At 44.9% G+C, this 13,990-nt stretch overlaps 1 protein-coding gene across 1 annotated transcript; it reads left to right on the top strand.

Annotated features, from left to right (window-relative positions):
- On the top strand, positions 1 to 13,034 carry LOC146187481 (uncharacterized). Its single transcript, XM_084608217.1, has 7 exons — positions 1 to 204; positions 1,520 to 1,585; positions 2,030 to 2,209; positions 5,613 to 5,746; positions 7,355 to 7,577; positions 10,124 to 10,241; positions 12,668 to 13,034. The coding sequence occupies exons 1-7, from the start codon at positions 105 to 107 to the stop codon at positions 13,032 to 13,034; spliced, it is 1,188 nt and encodes a 395-aa protein (XP_084464343.1). The 5' UTR covers positions 1 to 104.
- Positions 13,035 to 13,990: the final 956 nt, after the last annotated feature.

Genomic DNA, 13,990 nt, shown 5'->3' with positions numbered 1-13,990 from the left:
TCGCCACCAAGCGGCTACCTGGGTAGCGCTCCAAATTATTCTGTGTGTATCTCAATGTCAGTGTGGATACCTTGCCTCTTAGGGGTCCTATCCAAATGTAATTTATGATGCATGAAAGTGAATGTAAATGTGTCACTTTTACAGCAATGCTCCCAGCACCACCAGCTACTCCTGCAGCCAGGCATGATGACCTGCGGGATCTAGGTGAGGAAAGTGCATGGTTAAGTTTATCAATACTGCTTTAGCAAATGGTCTTGCTTATAGCATGATTTTTTTCTAATAAGCTTGAAATATATATATTTTTTTCAGTAAAGGCCAATTACATAGCAAATTTCTTAAAAGTTCAGATGCTTTGTGTAAGACTATTGCAAAATTTTGTGCAATACAGGTAGCCTAGGAAGTTCAACAAGGCCTGTAGCTCATTAGAAAGAATAGACTCTTGTGATAAACTCTTGCTTTTCATATTAACAGCTATGTTTGCCTCATTAACTTCATGCCTTTCGTTCCAAAAAGATTTATTAGATTAGTATGTGGTAGATATTATTAACGATGCGTCCTTAATGGTGCGCACACTCCCAGACACCCTTAGAGTGAGTGGGGGTAGCTGTCCCGGTCGTAAAGGAGATGCCCTCGACTTGCGTGGCAAGCTCAGCCGGAATTTAAGTACCTTGTAGTGACAGAAGGGGGTGGCCGTTTGGTGCCCAGCTTTCGCTGGTTCAAGCCAGAGTAAGGGTCAGAGTCAGAAGTAACAAAACTTTATATACTGCAAGAGGCAATACAGAGGATTACACATGAACACTAAAAATGCACAGACGAGAGGTTCGCAGAAAACAACGCTAAGCATTCAGCTAAAGAGGTATTAATAACACAAAGGCTTTACAATACAGAATACACGAGAGAGTCAAATAAACAAACACCAAATTGTTCACCGGGCGCTGTTGCAGTCCGACGCCTTGAGAGTCACGATGTGGCCGTCATGCAAGACGAGTGTCGCTCCCTTGTAGGTCTGGGCTTGCCAGCAGCGGGTGATTCCCGGAAGTTGAGGAGAAGCACTTGCGAACACGTCATAATACTAGTTCACACACTGACTGATTGACTCAAGCGACGTGACCTCCATTAATAGGGCGCGCCGCGTCTGTCTGTTCCAGCATGCCGAGGCTTGCACGCACACACTTAACTTTGCTTGTTGAAGCGTTCACTTTTCCTCCCGTCGAGCCCCGTGTCGTCATTGGCTATGCGTCGTCAAAAAATCTAGATAGGATGAGCACATTCTGGCCGGTTGAGTCACCGTCATCGCCGAGTGATGAGAAAGAGGGTGACACCGATGCGTACAAGGCTACGCGCTCTCCTCGCGTTGGGAGGAAGCCGTTTCTTGAAAGACGTCGAACCTTCAATGCGGTGTCACGCTGCCTTAATAAAAAGGTGCGCCGATTTCGTGACATACATATAGACACCATTTGCTTTTTACAGATCTCATATGAATGTTTGATCTGAAGGTTTAAACATATCAATGTTGCAGAACGGACTGCGATACCTGCCACCTTGACCAAGACTGCAGCCACTCACAATGTCCCACATCATTCAGGTAAGCAGTTTCTAGTCATGCCAGTTTCTAGTAATAGTGCTGCTTCCACTCAAAATACATTGCTTAAACGCTGGAAAAAGGAAAACAGTTGCGGAGGTGTAATGTGGGTAAACCTAGCATGACATGTAAAAACACTAGTTAGTCATAATTTATCTTGGTAGATGGTAGATGTTAATTATTTGCTGTCTTGCCATTATCCACGAGGAAGAATGTCATATATGTTGCCCATGTTACCAGGCGCGACGCAGGTATAAAGCATTGCTTTAACCATGCCGTAAGAGCATGTCTGTGTGGCATAGGGACAGAATGTGTAACCTATTGTTGAATTTATAGCCGCAAAAGATGTGTAGACACAGTGCAGAAAAGGCATGTCCTAGTTTAAGGATTTATGTTTAAATGTACACGTTTGTGTGTGAATGTGTAATCAGGGTATCAATTTTACAGCACAGCCTCCAGTAGTGCCTACAGTGATGCCAGCAATACTTCCAGCAGTGCCATCACTGCAGGCAGTGATGCCAGCAGTGCATCCAGAAGTGCCGTCACTGCCTGCAGTAATGACATCAGTGCATCCGGTATTGCCATGCACTGATGCAGTGGCCAGCAATAATGGCCAAGACATGTTCGGTGAGCAATCTTGTTATGCAGTGTTTGATCGCTATTGCCGGGCTAATTAAGGGCTTGTTACTAATATCCTGGCTTGGACAAGCAAACATTGTAAGCAGGAAACTCTGGTCCAAGCAATATGTGCGTTGTCATTACTGTTACATGCATTCACCACGCATTAGTCAAGCCCTCTTAGGTGTTCACTTTCTCTATTACAATCTGGCAGGCTCAATCTCAGGAAGCTCATTTTAAAGAGGCCTCTGGCAAGGTTGACAGAAATACTGGGAGCATGACTGATTTTAAATGTTTATTTTATAGTATTGCGTCCTACAGACACTGCTGTGGAGCGAGTTGGTTTGGTAAGGGAGAGGGGAACGTGCCCAGAACCAGAGAGAGGTTGGCCGAAGTCCCAGTGGTACAGTGTTCAGGGTGCGTTGCTGGAGAGCGTGCATCTGGGGTAGTCCCAGAGCAGGTGTTCTAAGTCAGCCCTGGTGTAGCAAGGGGTGGTGGTGATGTGGAGTCAGCGTAATCACCATTTTGATATTGCAAAATGTAATGGTCTGCTTAAGTGAGAAGTCAGGTGAAAGGGGTTGCTGTGGTTGCAAGGTGCCAGAGCAGCGAGAGCAATTTATTTTGCGCTGAAATATAAGGTCGGCTTCTCGAGGAGCTTGGCAGCATATTGTTTGTGTATAAGCAGGAGCTAGGTCTTGGCTAGCATGAAGAGTAGATATGCACGTGCTAGTTGATAGACCTTCCTTGTTGCCTGGCAGATTAGAATCTGCGGAGACCCAGTAAATCATAGTCTTAGAAAGTGGCGTGAGTGCTGTAGTGTACATTGGAACTGGTTCGGTATGTTACTTGCAAGTCTGTATAGATGATAATGCTTGAATGTACCATTGTCATGCATCAGGGCTGAATTGAGATACCACTTGCAGTTTGGCTTGCATACTCTGGAACAGAAAGTTGGTGGTGTGATGTTGGTAGTCCTGTGCACGAATAGTTTGGTTGAACCAGGCTGTGTATATGTGTTGAGTTGCATCTACAGCTAGCATGGCAGCATCCATATAGATAATACATTCTTGTGGCAAGATTTCTTGGGGAAAGAAAGCATGGCACTTAGTATGTGCAGATTTTCCACTGCCATGATGTGTTGGCTTGAGATAGGGAAGTGTACTATTTGTAATGACTGTGCACTCCAGTTGAAGAGTGCGTCTTAGTAGTGGCAGCAGGCCATAAAAATCATAGCCGATCTGGCGTGTCCACATACCAGCCTGTGCTGTCCAAAGTCTAGTTTTTTTGAGCTGGCGAGTTCCATACTGATTTTGGAGTGCCAGATAAGTCTCCATGTTGGAAAATACCCTTGATTGCGAACAAGATGCGTTTCAAATTTTGAAAGTCCTGTAGAAAAGGAAGGCCTTCTTCAATTTCTTTCCAGCTTTCAGAAATGATACTTCAGAACGCCCTTTTGTTTCTTGCCTATATCTTTATTAACAGAATTGCTGCTATGGCCAGAGCGGCAGGTAGAAAGCTCATGCCCAACTGAAGTGACCATTCAGTCTGTGAATAGTTCTTCAATTCTTCAGTTTATTCGTGCAGTGACAAGTTCTTAATATTATTTGTGGCAGATCTATCAAGTGTGCATGGTAGATTCAGGAAGTCATGGCAAAGCCCAGATGAAGGTAATTAAACATTGCTGAGTCTTTTTAGGGGCAGATATGATTACAAACCTGTTAGTGCAAAAACAAATGGTGTTCTTTTCTATTCACCGACTTTTTGGTTGCTTAAAATTTGGACTCTGTCTTTCCAACCAGCTGCCTATCTGTAGGAGCAATACTGCTAACAGGGTCATATCCATTATTTTATGCCCTGAAATACAAAAGTAACGCAACATGCAAAAGCTCATGATTGAACACGTTCCAAGAAATTAAAGATAGGCCACTTTTGTAAACGTTCACAATTTACAACTTGTGTATTGCTTGCAAATGAACATGCACCCTTAAACTTGAGCTAGGCTTGCCAGGCAGTCAAAATTTAGTGTGGATATTACCAAAAGGACCTATAATCATATTACGAAGTTGCTAGTTTTGAGTTTTATATTTTTCGAGATGCGGTAATAGCTCACTAATTCAAACTTCGCGGGACTAGGAAAAAAGTTTGGATTATCCGATGTTCAAATTATCGAATGGGCTCAAAAAGACAGACAAGAACCATTTGCATTATGGTAAATTTACCATATTTATCTGCATAACGAACCCACTCGCGTAATGAATTCTCCCATCACCAATTTGTGCCTAAGAATTTGAAAAGAAAAAAAAAAAGGCGTTAGTCGTTAGCGCATCCCTCCGTTTTGCGCTATCATGGTCCACAACGCATTTATTTCTTGGCAGTGTTAAGATTGGGCCCAGCAGTAACATCATAGTGTATTTACCTTTTTGATGTTAGCACTAGTGGCAAGGGGGGGGGGGGGAGGATTGGCAGAGTGCAAGTGTGCAAGTGCTTGTCCAGTTGTGCAAGCCTCGTTTTCAGAACAGTACATTCGTGTTACCATGCTGAGCTGGATTGGGGCTGGCACCGTCTGCTGACAATCAATCATTTAAATGCGCGAAACCAGCAAACACCTTTTGAAGTGAACGATGCTCAAAGCCAGTGTTATGTGTTTCCGTTGACGACTGTTGGGTGGAAGGAAGAACGACTCTCGCAAAGAAAAAAAGAAGTTCTCTCACGTAATCTGTGGTGCCCCTAGCCATTCATGGGCATTAGCTGGGACCGCGCTGACAGTATTTGTCTGTATTTTCAAATTAACAGGGCTCGAATTAAGTATTTAATCGCAAGTTTCAATTATCCGTAGCAGAACCGACTCGCTTTTGAATGAACAGGCTTTTTTGTACACAGATGTCTATAGTTCTTGGCCGGACCAAGTAGTTTAGTTCAAATTATCCGAAAATTTGAATTAACAAGCTTTCACTGTATTCTCCTTCATAATTTGAAAAGTTTTCAAAATCTGCTGTGCTTCATTGTTTTTTTTTTATAGCTGTTACCGCATTGGGAGTATGTGGAGTACCAATATATATATAGCTGGAAAACTGGGTGCAAATAATTCCATTTTGCAAGGCTTCAAAGTGAAGGTTGTGCAAACTGTTGAAAACTCACCTATCCACCAAATTTGTTTTGAAATTGTTTTGAAAACTACTTTTTTTAATGAGCTACCTTGGACATGTTCTTCAGGGTACATTTCCATGACAGTATATTTTTTTGTAGAAATTAAGTGTTGGACAAGCATGGTCGATCTAATGGGCAGACCATAAAAGTTCCCATTAGAGAGTACAATAATCATTGGCCAACTTATTTGTTAAATGTGAATGTGAATGGCCTGTGTGTCAAGCAACAGTAGTCAATTTGCCTTGTCATTTACTTTACTGCTGAGGTTTACTAAAATTCTTTTATCTTGCACAAAAATCCTCAGGTGATGAGGACATCGAAGCTGAAGACGGCAGCTGCGAGTTCGACAGGGCTGGTGAGCAAGACAGCATTATAGGTTCTACCCGAGACGATGGGAAGGTAATTGCCTTCTATCTACTGTTCTGTTTTCTGTCTGGCCTACACGGGTGAACCTAATCTAGATCTAGACTGCCCTTTCACTCTGTGGGAGCTCGAAGTGGCCCTGATTGCTAATGCTATCTGTTCCGCTCTCGGTGAGGACAGCATTACATACGCTATATTCGGCAACCACCTTGACCACACCTGAAGATTTTTGTTCCTATTTCAGTGAAACCCGAGACACCGGCACCCTGTCATGCATCAATACTACGATTCTTAACCAGGCAAACCTTCTTCCCTTTAAAACCTCCATATCTCACTGGCATGCTTTGGTAACCCTCTTGAGCAGATGGCTTAGATTCGCATTTCTCATTTTCTCAAGATGACTTTTTTTCTCCTTTGCTCATCAGCTTCTCAGGCCTCTATGAACTCTCTTGGGGCACTCCATGAAGAGCGTTCCCTCCCTTACTCTGTTCTGTCTGGCTGTGCCCTCTTGCCTCCCAGCTAGCCCAATTTCCCGGCCTTCACAACTTTTACCAAAAAAATCACTTTGCTGTTTGTTTGTCTCTGGAGTTCACATAAGCAGCATACCTTATAACCTACCCTAAACCTCATGAAATCATTTCCAAACACTGCACCTTTTTCCTCTCTTTCCTGCTTTAGATATCTGAGCTTATCTTTTTCAACCACCGTTCATGCCAGTGCACTCACAACCCCCGATTGTCGACCATCTCTGCTACTGCCATTCTGATTTTCAGCAAATTGCTTAACTACCTTTTTCATACAGCCAAGAAATTGCAATCCTTGCATCGTAATGTTAGCACCTACCACTCAGTAACCAAGTGCTTCTCAGCCAGGCATTCTTAGAGACTCTTTGTCAACCAGTAGTAGTTGTGGTTTGCTATGTGATTAATCCTGTTGTTTTGGTAGGCTCGACAGGCAGCTTACAAGTTCGAGACTATCCAGTAACTGTGTTTTCTTCGGTTTGCTTGAGATTGCTAGGCTATTGCCACCTCTTCCGCTGTGCGGATGCATTTGGTTCGTATAGTTAGTCCGTATATGAGTTTGCCTCGTGAATCAGTTACCATGGCTGTGGTTGCCTCTTCGCCTTTGTACCTCACCAATGAAGTGTTTATCAATCAAAACTGCTGTAGTTCCAGGAGTAGATTGCGTGATTGGGATTGTTTCAGGGCTAAACTGGCCTCTAAAAAGCATGCACTTGAAGCCAGTGCACCACGGTGTATAGAGAACATGGAAAAGAGCAAGAGCAAGTATACTACTTCGATATTTTACCGGCGCTGCGACAGGGGACGAGGAACAAGAAGAGACGACAAGACAAGCGCTCGCCCCGAGCACTTGTCTTGTCTCTTCTTGTTCCTCGTCCCCTGTCGCAGCACCGATAAACTATCGAAGAGGAACCAACTAGCTCAAATTTCTGTGTTACTAAAAAAAAAAAAGCATACTACTATTGCACCTTTCTGAATATTGTCATGATTTAAGATACTGCTTACTGCAAAGCAAAATGTATGTATGCATGTATTTGTGCTTTCTCTACAGTTTCTCAACATTTGGACTTGAAATGTGAAATCTATTAGTGCACCGATGTAAAATTCTGGGAATTCGCTGCAGGTGTATGCAGGCGCAAATGCATGGATTGACCGGAGTGCGTGGGACGTACTTCTCAAATCGCCGACTTACTCAATGTTCTGTCGTGCTGCGGCTCACCTCTACTGGACGCCAGACCAAATGAGGAGCCGCAGCGTCACTGGGGTACTGTCGAACAAGTCGAGGTCACTTGGCATGACAGAAGTGAAGCCTGCCCTTTCACCAGAAAAGGTCTCGGCACTAAAAGGTGAGTCTATCTATTTGCTTTCAGTAATGTCTAAAGGATAAAAAGGCGTCTGCAATTGAAGCAAAGCTTGAGATTGGGGCTGCAACAATGCTGATGCATGGAACTGTTTGGTGTCATATGGTTAGACTCTATGCAGTCAAGCGTTGAACAACTGACTCATGCAGACCTTTTAACGCAACAGTACTGTTGTGCAGAAAATCCAGCGCTGTCATTGTGAATAAAAAATCGGAGCACACCTCTTGCAGGTGGCATGGCTGGGCACTGATTTATCGATAAATTGTGTAGCATTACAAGACCACATGGCATGGCGTAGTTGGCATAGGGAGCCAACTCATGTAGCTCCTTTGAGATGGGAATCAAACTCAGAACCCTTTGGCTCCTAGGCTACACAGGCACATTTGCAAGGCTTGGTTCAGATAGAGCTTTGTTTCTCAGTACCAGCTTTGTTTCTCAATACATTATCTTTTAGCTTGCTGCTGTATGTTGAGTTTTTCTGGAATAGCAGAGGTACAGATTAATGAATTAGTGATTTGATGAGTTGGAAAGCACATATGCAAATGAGGATATGCAAGGGAAGCCAAGACAGGAAGCATGAAGGCTGTCATGTCATGCCCTAAAAGGCAGAGATGAATGTCCTGAATTTTACTCAGTGCATCACTTAAGGAAACAAAGTGGATAGGTACACCCGTACATAGAAAAGATTGGTGGATTTGCTGCATAACTAGGATGTAAGTTCAGTGCTCCGCATAAGACAGCTGGGTGCTCTGTATTTCGTGGGTTTGCTGCGGTATGTATTTTCAGAGTATATTCAGAAGTAAAGCTCTTGAAAGGCAGCTTTTTATTCCAAGTTGATAAAAGGCATGTTGCACTTGCATAAATCGTGAAATTCAGCAGGAGCTAAGGTAAACGGTTACGATCTCGTCGTTTCTTGCATTATAGGTTGGCGATAACATCAGGTTTGCACAAAGCGAGTGAGCACATGTCTTGTGGATATTTGGGTGCAATATGTTTCCTGCCAGTGGCACCGGTACAGTCGCCGACCGTTTTTTCGGACTTGAAGGGACCCGAAAAATGGTCCGAATAATCGAACAGTCCGAAAAATCCGTGAAGCACAAAAAATCACTTTATTCAGAGGAAATCGGCTTAAAAAAGTCGCCGATTTTACCTTGCGGCAAATTTCTTTTGCTGGCGACGATTTGCGCTTGTATTTGCACCAAAGGGTCATGGTAGAATAGCTCCCACGCTTCTTTGACGGACCCGGCAGCACTGGCGGGGCCATGTCCACAGCCCGAGTGCGCACCACACCGCTCGTCAAACACGCAAAAATGAGGCACTTTTCGTTCAGAGCGGTGGAACCGCCGGACGCAATCACAAAACGGCCAAAGGATTGACGGCGCGCCACTCGGTTGACGCGGTCGGAGAAACTCGTGTGACAACACGGCGGACGTATGAGACAAAGCACAAAGAGATAGCTGCCCGCGTCAGCGTTGGCGACAAAAGCAGGTTGACGGCGATGACAATCCGACTGCCACCTCGAAGTGGCAGAGATTGCAGGGGCCTCTCCTGGCAAAAATAGGGCACCGAAACCATGTCAAGCCAATCCAACTGCAGAGCCAATCCACCTCAATCCAAGATGACGCTTGTTGCGCCGGCGAAAAGCCGATAAGATGGCAGATTTTGGCCTGCAGGGGACTGAAATTAGTCCGAAAAATCGAACTTTCGGACTTTTAAAGTCCGAAATATCCGTCGCGAATATGTATGCGCTTCTATGGGGTGACTGACGGTGCCTCACTGAAGTCCGAAATATCCTACAAGTCCGAATTATTGGAGTCCGAATTACCCGTCGGCTACTGTATATCCTTTCTGTGTTAGCCTGGGATGTGCGATATGTATATAAAGACTGCGCATGCGTTTTGATGGTCATGGGGTACACCTTTTAATTTGTCCAGCATATGTTATGAAATATTTTGACTGCTACTAATTATTGAGAATCTTCCTTTGGGTTATGTTTTTGGTTTGCTCCATTTGCCAGCTACCTAGTTGAGGGTATAAGCCTTACCGGAGTGCGGCGGCCCTCTTGTGGGTATAAATAGCATTTTGCGGGCACAGACTCTCCGGCTATGTGACCTTTTTTCAAAAGAAGGCATTCAGTAGCACCTTTTGACCCTGTGCTGCATTGCATGAAACACTGGTTCAGGTCGTGTGTGGACTAAGCTGGTCACTGAATCACGCTTCATTTGAAGGTAATGCTGAGCATCCCTCACCTGTGCTGTTCTGTATTCTTGAATTAAGAATAGCATTCTCAGCGTACCTCTTTGGTGTCATTTTAATGTTTGAAAAAATAAGCAAAACAAGCTTGAGCTGATTTTCATGTGTACTGGATATGAGCCTCAGTGCCCATTTTGATATCATTTGCACAGGTAATGCGAAAACATGGATTATTTCTCACCTTTACATGACAGATAAAGTTTGCCTTTATCATTCTTCCAACTAGTTGCTCACAAAGTTATGTTCTAATGTGCCATGTCTTTTGTTCTTCTGTGCAGCACTTTTCCACGTCTACATGGGCGACGTGGAAGGCACGGAGAAAAGCAAGAGGCTGAAGCAGGTGCGGAAGCACCTCTCACAGAAGCTGGGTGATATGAAGCGGAAGGGGACCCACATGTAATAGCTCCCAGCGGCTGCAACTGCCAATGGGCGCTGTAATATTTTTTTTTATCGTGCAAGTATGGCTTTCGATCGCTAATAGAATAGTTAATCGCTAATAGAATTAGGACAACCTTAGACTGTAATCAAGCAAAGGATCAAGCAGGGTTTCGGAAACGGTACTCTACTATCGATCATATCCATACCATCAACCAGGTGATAGAAAAATGCTCGGAATATAACCAACCCTTATACATAGCATTCATTGATTACGAAAAAGCATTTGACTCAATTGAAACATCGGCGGTGATGCAGGCATTGCGAAATCAGGGGGTAGACGAGCCGTACGTGAAAGTGCTCGAAGATGTATATAGTGGCTGCACAGCAACCATAGTTCTGCATAAAGAAAGTAACAAAATTCTCATAAAGAAAGGTGTTAGGCAAGGAGACGAAATCTCCCCAGTACTATTCACAGCTTGTTTAGAGGAAGTATTCAGAGACTTGGAATGGGAGCAGTTAGGGATAAGGGTAGATGGAGAATACCTCAGTAATCTGCGATTTGCTGATGACATTGCCTTGCTAAGCAACTCGGGGGATGAACTGCAAATAATGATTGATGACCTAGACAGGAAAAGTAGAAAGGTAGGCTTGAAAATCAATATGCAGAAGACTAAGGTAATGTTAAACAGCCTCGGGAAGGAACAGCAGTTTACATTAGGTAGCGAAATACTGGAAGTAGTAGGCGAATATGTCTACTTAGGACAGGTAGTAACCGCAGATCCGGACCATGAAAAGGAAATAACAAGAAGAATAAGATTGGGATGGAGCGCATTTGGCAAGCACTCGCAGATTATGACTAGCAGCTTACCGGTATCGCTCAAGAGGAAAGTATACAACAGTTGCATTTTGCCTGTACTCACCTATGGGGCTGAAACGTGGAGGCTAACCAAGAGAGTTCTACTTAAGTTGAGGACAACCCAGAGGGCTATGGAACGAAAAATGATAAGGGTAACATTAAGAGATAGAAAGCGTACAGAGTGGGTCAGAGAAATAACTCAAGTTACCGACATTCTAGTAGAAATTAAGAAGAAGAAATGGACATGGGCAGGACATGTAGTGCGAAGAGAGGATAACCGATGGTCGCTGAGGGTAACAAACTGGATTCCAAGGGAAGGAAAGCGTAGCAGGGGGCGGCAGAAAGTTAGGTGGGCGGATGGTTCGCAGGGGTCAAGTGGATGCAGCTAGCACAGAACCGGCTTAAGTGGAGAAATATGGGAGAAGCCTTCACCCTGCAGTGGGTATAATCAGGCTGATGATGATGATGGCTTTCAACATAAGGATCTAAATATATTGATGCAGGCCTGTAGCCCCAAAGAATGCCAACAACTCTCGGTGGTGTGGCCCATGTGTCCATACTCTTGTGCCAGGCAGTCTGGTAGGGTAAGCGTGTCTTCTAAGGTGTACCTTGCGGGCCACACGAAGACCAGGACAAGCTGTTAGGAAGTGGTCTAGTGTGGCCTTCGTAGCAGGGGCTGGTCAGAGAGGGCAGTTCAGGGGAGCAGTCTGGATGGTCCAGGAAGATTTGACAGCAGGCGCTAACGCAGCACCCATGTGGATTCTTCTCAGTGCCACCTCCTTATGGCGAGTTAAACCGCCGGGTAGGTTTGATCCACACGATGAAGTTAAAGCACGCGTGGAGCGGCAAAGAAATTCTCTCGCAGGCACTACGGCATCTCCTGCGGACAACTTTAGCATAGGCAGATGACATGACCCTCTGGGAACAGGACGCATCATCAGTTTCTGTGAGACGGTGCGTAGTGTGGGGAGCCCACACCACACGTACAGGACAAGGAAATGTTTGCACAATATTGCAGATATCGATGATGTCAAAAGTATTAGCTATACTCTGTAAGGCTCGGACTGCCTGGTGGATTCTCTATGTAAGATCAAAATGGTCAGCGGTGCAGCATGTAGGCTTTCTGCTAATGCAGACAAACCGTCACGAATGGTAACAACCTCTGTTATTAGAGAAGGAAGGTGCGTATGCTCCTGTTCTATATGAACATATCTGGCATATTTCAGGAAGCATTGGACAATTATGATGGTATTATGTAAAATCTCATAGTCAGTGCTTGCATTTACATAGGCTTAAAATTCCCCTGTAGTGTCTGTGCAATGATCGGGCTCTGCTTCTTCCACCGAATGTTGAACTCTGCTCTTTACTGTAATAAAATGTTTATTTGCATAAAGTCTGTGTATCGTGGAGCATTTCTACCCCTCTTGACCAGATGACAACGTGGGCTCATGGGATAGCATGCTTTTCTGTATAGTACACTGCTCAGGTGCTCATAATGTATTTCAAAGTAGGCCTAGCAATATCCGAACAGTGACGGGATCAACAAGCCATCGCTACTAGACCCTCACCAACAGACTATTGCCTTCAGGCCATCGCCTTCAGGTTGTCGCCTTCAGGCCGCTGCCTTCAGGCCGCCGCCTTCAGGCCGCCGCCTTCAGGCCGCCGCCTTCAGGCCGCCGCCTTCAGGCCGCCGCCTTCAGGCCGCCGCCTTCAGGCCGCCGCCTTCAGGCCGCCGCCTTCAGGCCGCCGCCTTCAGGCCGCCGCCTTCAGGCCGCCGCCTTCAGGCCGCCGCCTTCAGGCCGCCGCCTTCAGGCCGCCGCCTTCAGGCCGCCGCCTTCAGGCCGCCGCCTTCAGGCCGCCGCCTTCAGGCCGCCGCCTTCAGGCCGCCGCCTTCAGGCCGCCGCCTTCAGGCCGTCACCAACATGCCCAAATTACGGGTTCCTCCAGACCATTAGCTGTTGGAATTTTTGACAGGGAGTGATCTGCGTAACAGCATAACTGCAGCTTCTGAGCTGTTCCTTACTGATAACGTTTACTTATTCGGTGACTTCAATTTTCCAAATATTGACTGGTCCCTTTTGACATCACCATGCAAAGTTTCTTCTGACTTTATCGGCGTTTTATTAGATTTTAATCTGTTCCAAGTGGTATGCCAGCCTACGCGTGGCTCTAATATTTTGGATTTAATTTTCACTTCTGTTCCCGAAACACTGGGTTCTATTACACATCATGACGGTTTCAGTGACCACAAGCTGCTTAATTTAGACCTTCATATCCCCTTGACGCATGCAGGCAAGTCATCGAAGGTAATTAGAGACTATAATAAGGGTAAATTCGATCTTATCAATGGTGACCTAGACAAGTTCATCAGCGAGGAATTCTTGCCCTCGTTCACTAATCGTTCTGTTGACGAAAATTGGATGCTGTTTAAAGACAGGATTTCTGTATTGGTTACCAAGTACATACCACTCATTTCAATTTCTAACGACAAAACAAATCCGTGGTTCACTAAACATCTTCGACAGTTAAGAAATAAGAAAAAGAGGCTCTACCGGAATGCCAGGTAAACACATCCACGTGGGCTAAATACAAATGTTGCCTAAAATCCTATATTTCCGCCCTGCGTAGCGCTAAAGAGAAATATTTTTCACGCGATGTACCATCACTTATGAAATCCAATCCTAGGAAATTCTGGCGGTTGATATCCCCCAGTTCATGCATGATGATAGTCAAACACCATTGTCCGACAGTGCATGCTCATCTGCATTTAATGCGTTTTTTACATCTGTTTTTACAAGGGAAGACTATTCCAATGTGCCCATGGTAGCCGAACTTGATTACCCATTCATGGCACCAATCGACGTTACTGCAGAAGAAATCGCATGTATCATTAACAATCTTAAAGTATCCA

This window comes from Amblyomma maculatum, chromosome 6 (assembly GCF_055883805.1).
Source record: "Amblyomma maculatum isolate TAMU_Amacu chromosome 6, ASM5588380v1, whole genome shotgun sequence".
In the NCBI taxonomy this organism is placed as follows: Eukaryota; Metazoa; Arthropoda; class Arachnida; order Ixodida; family Ixodidae; genus Amblyomma; species Amblyomma maculatum.
This window is presented reverse-complemented; position numbering and strand designations above follow the sequence as displayed.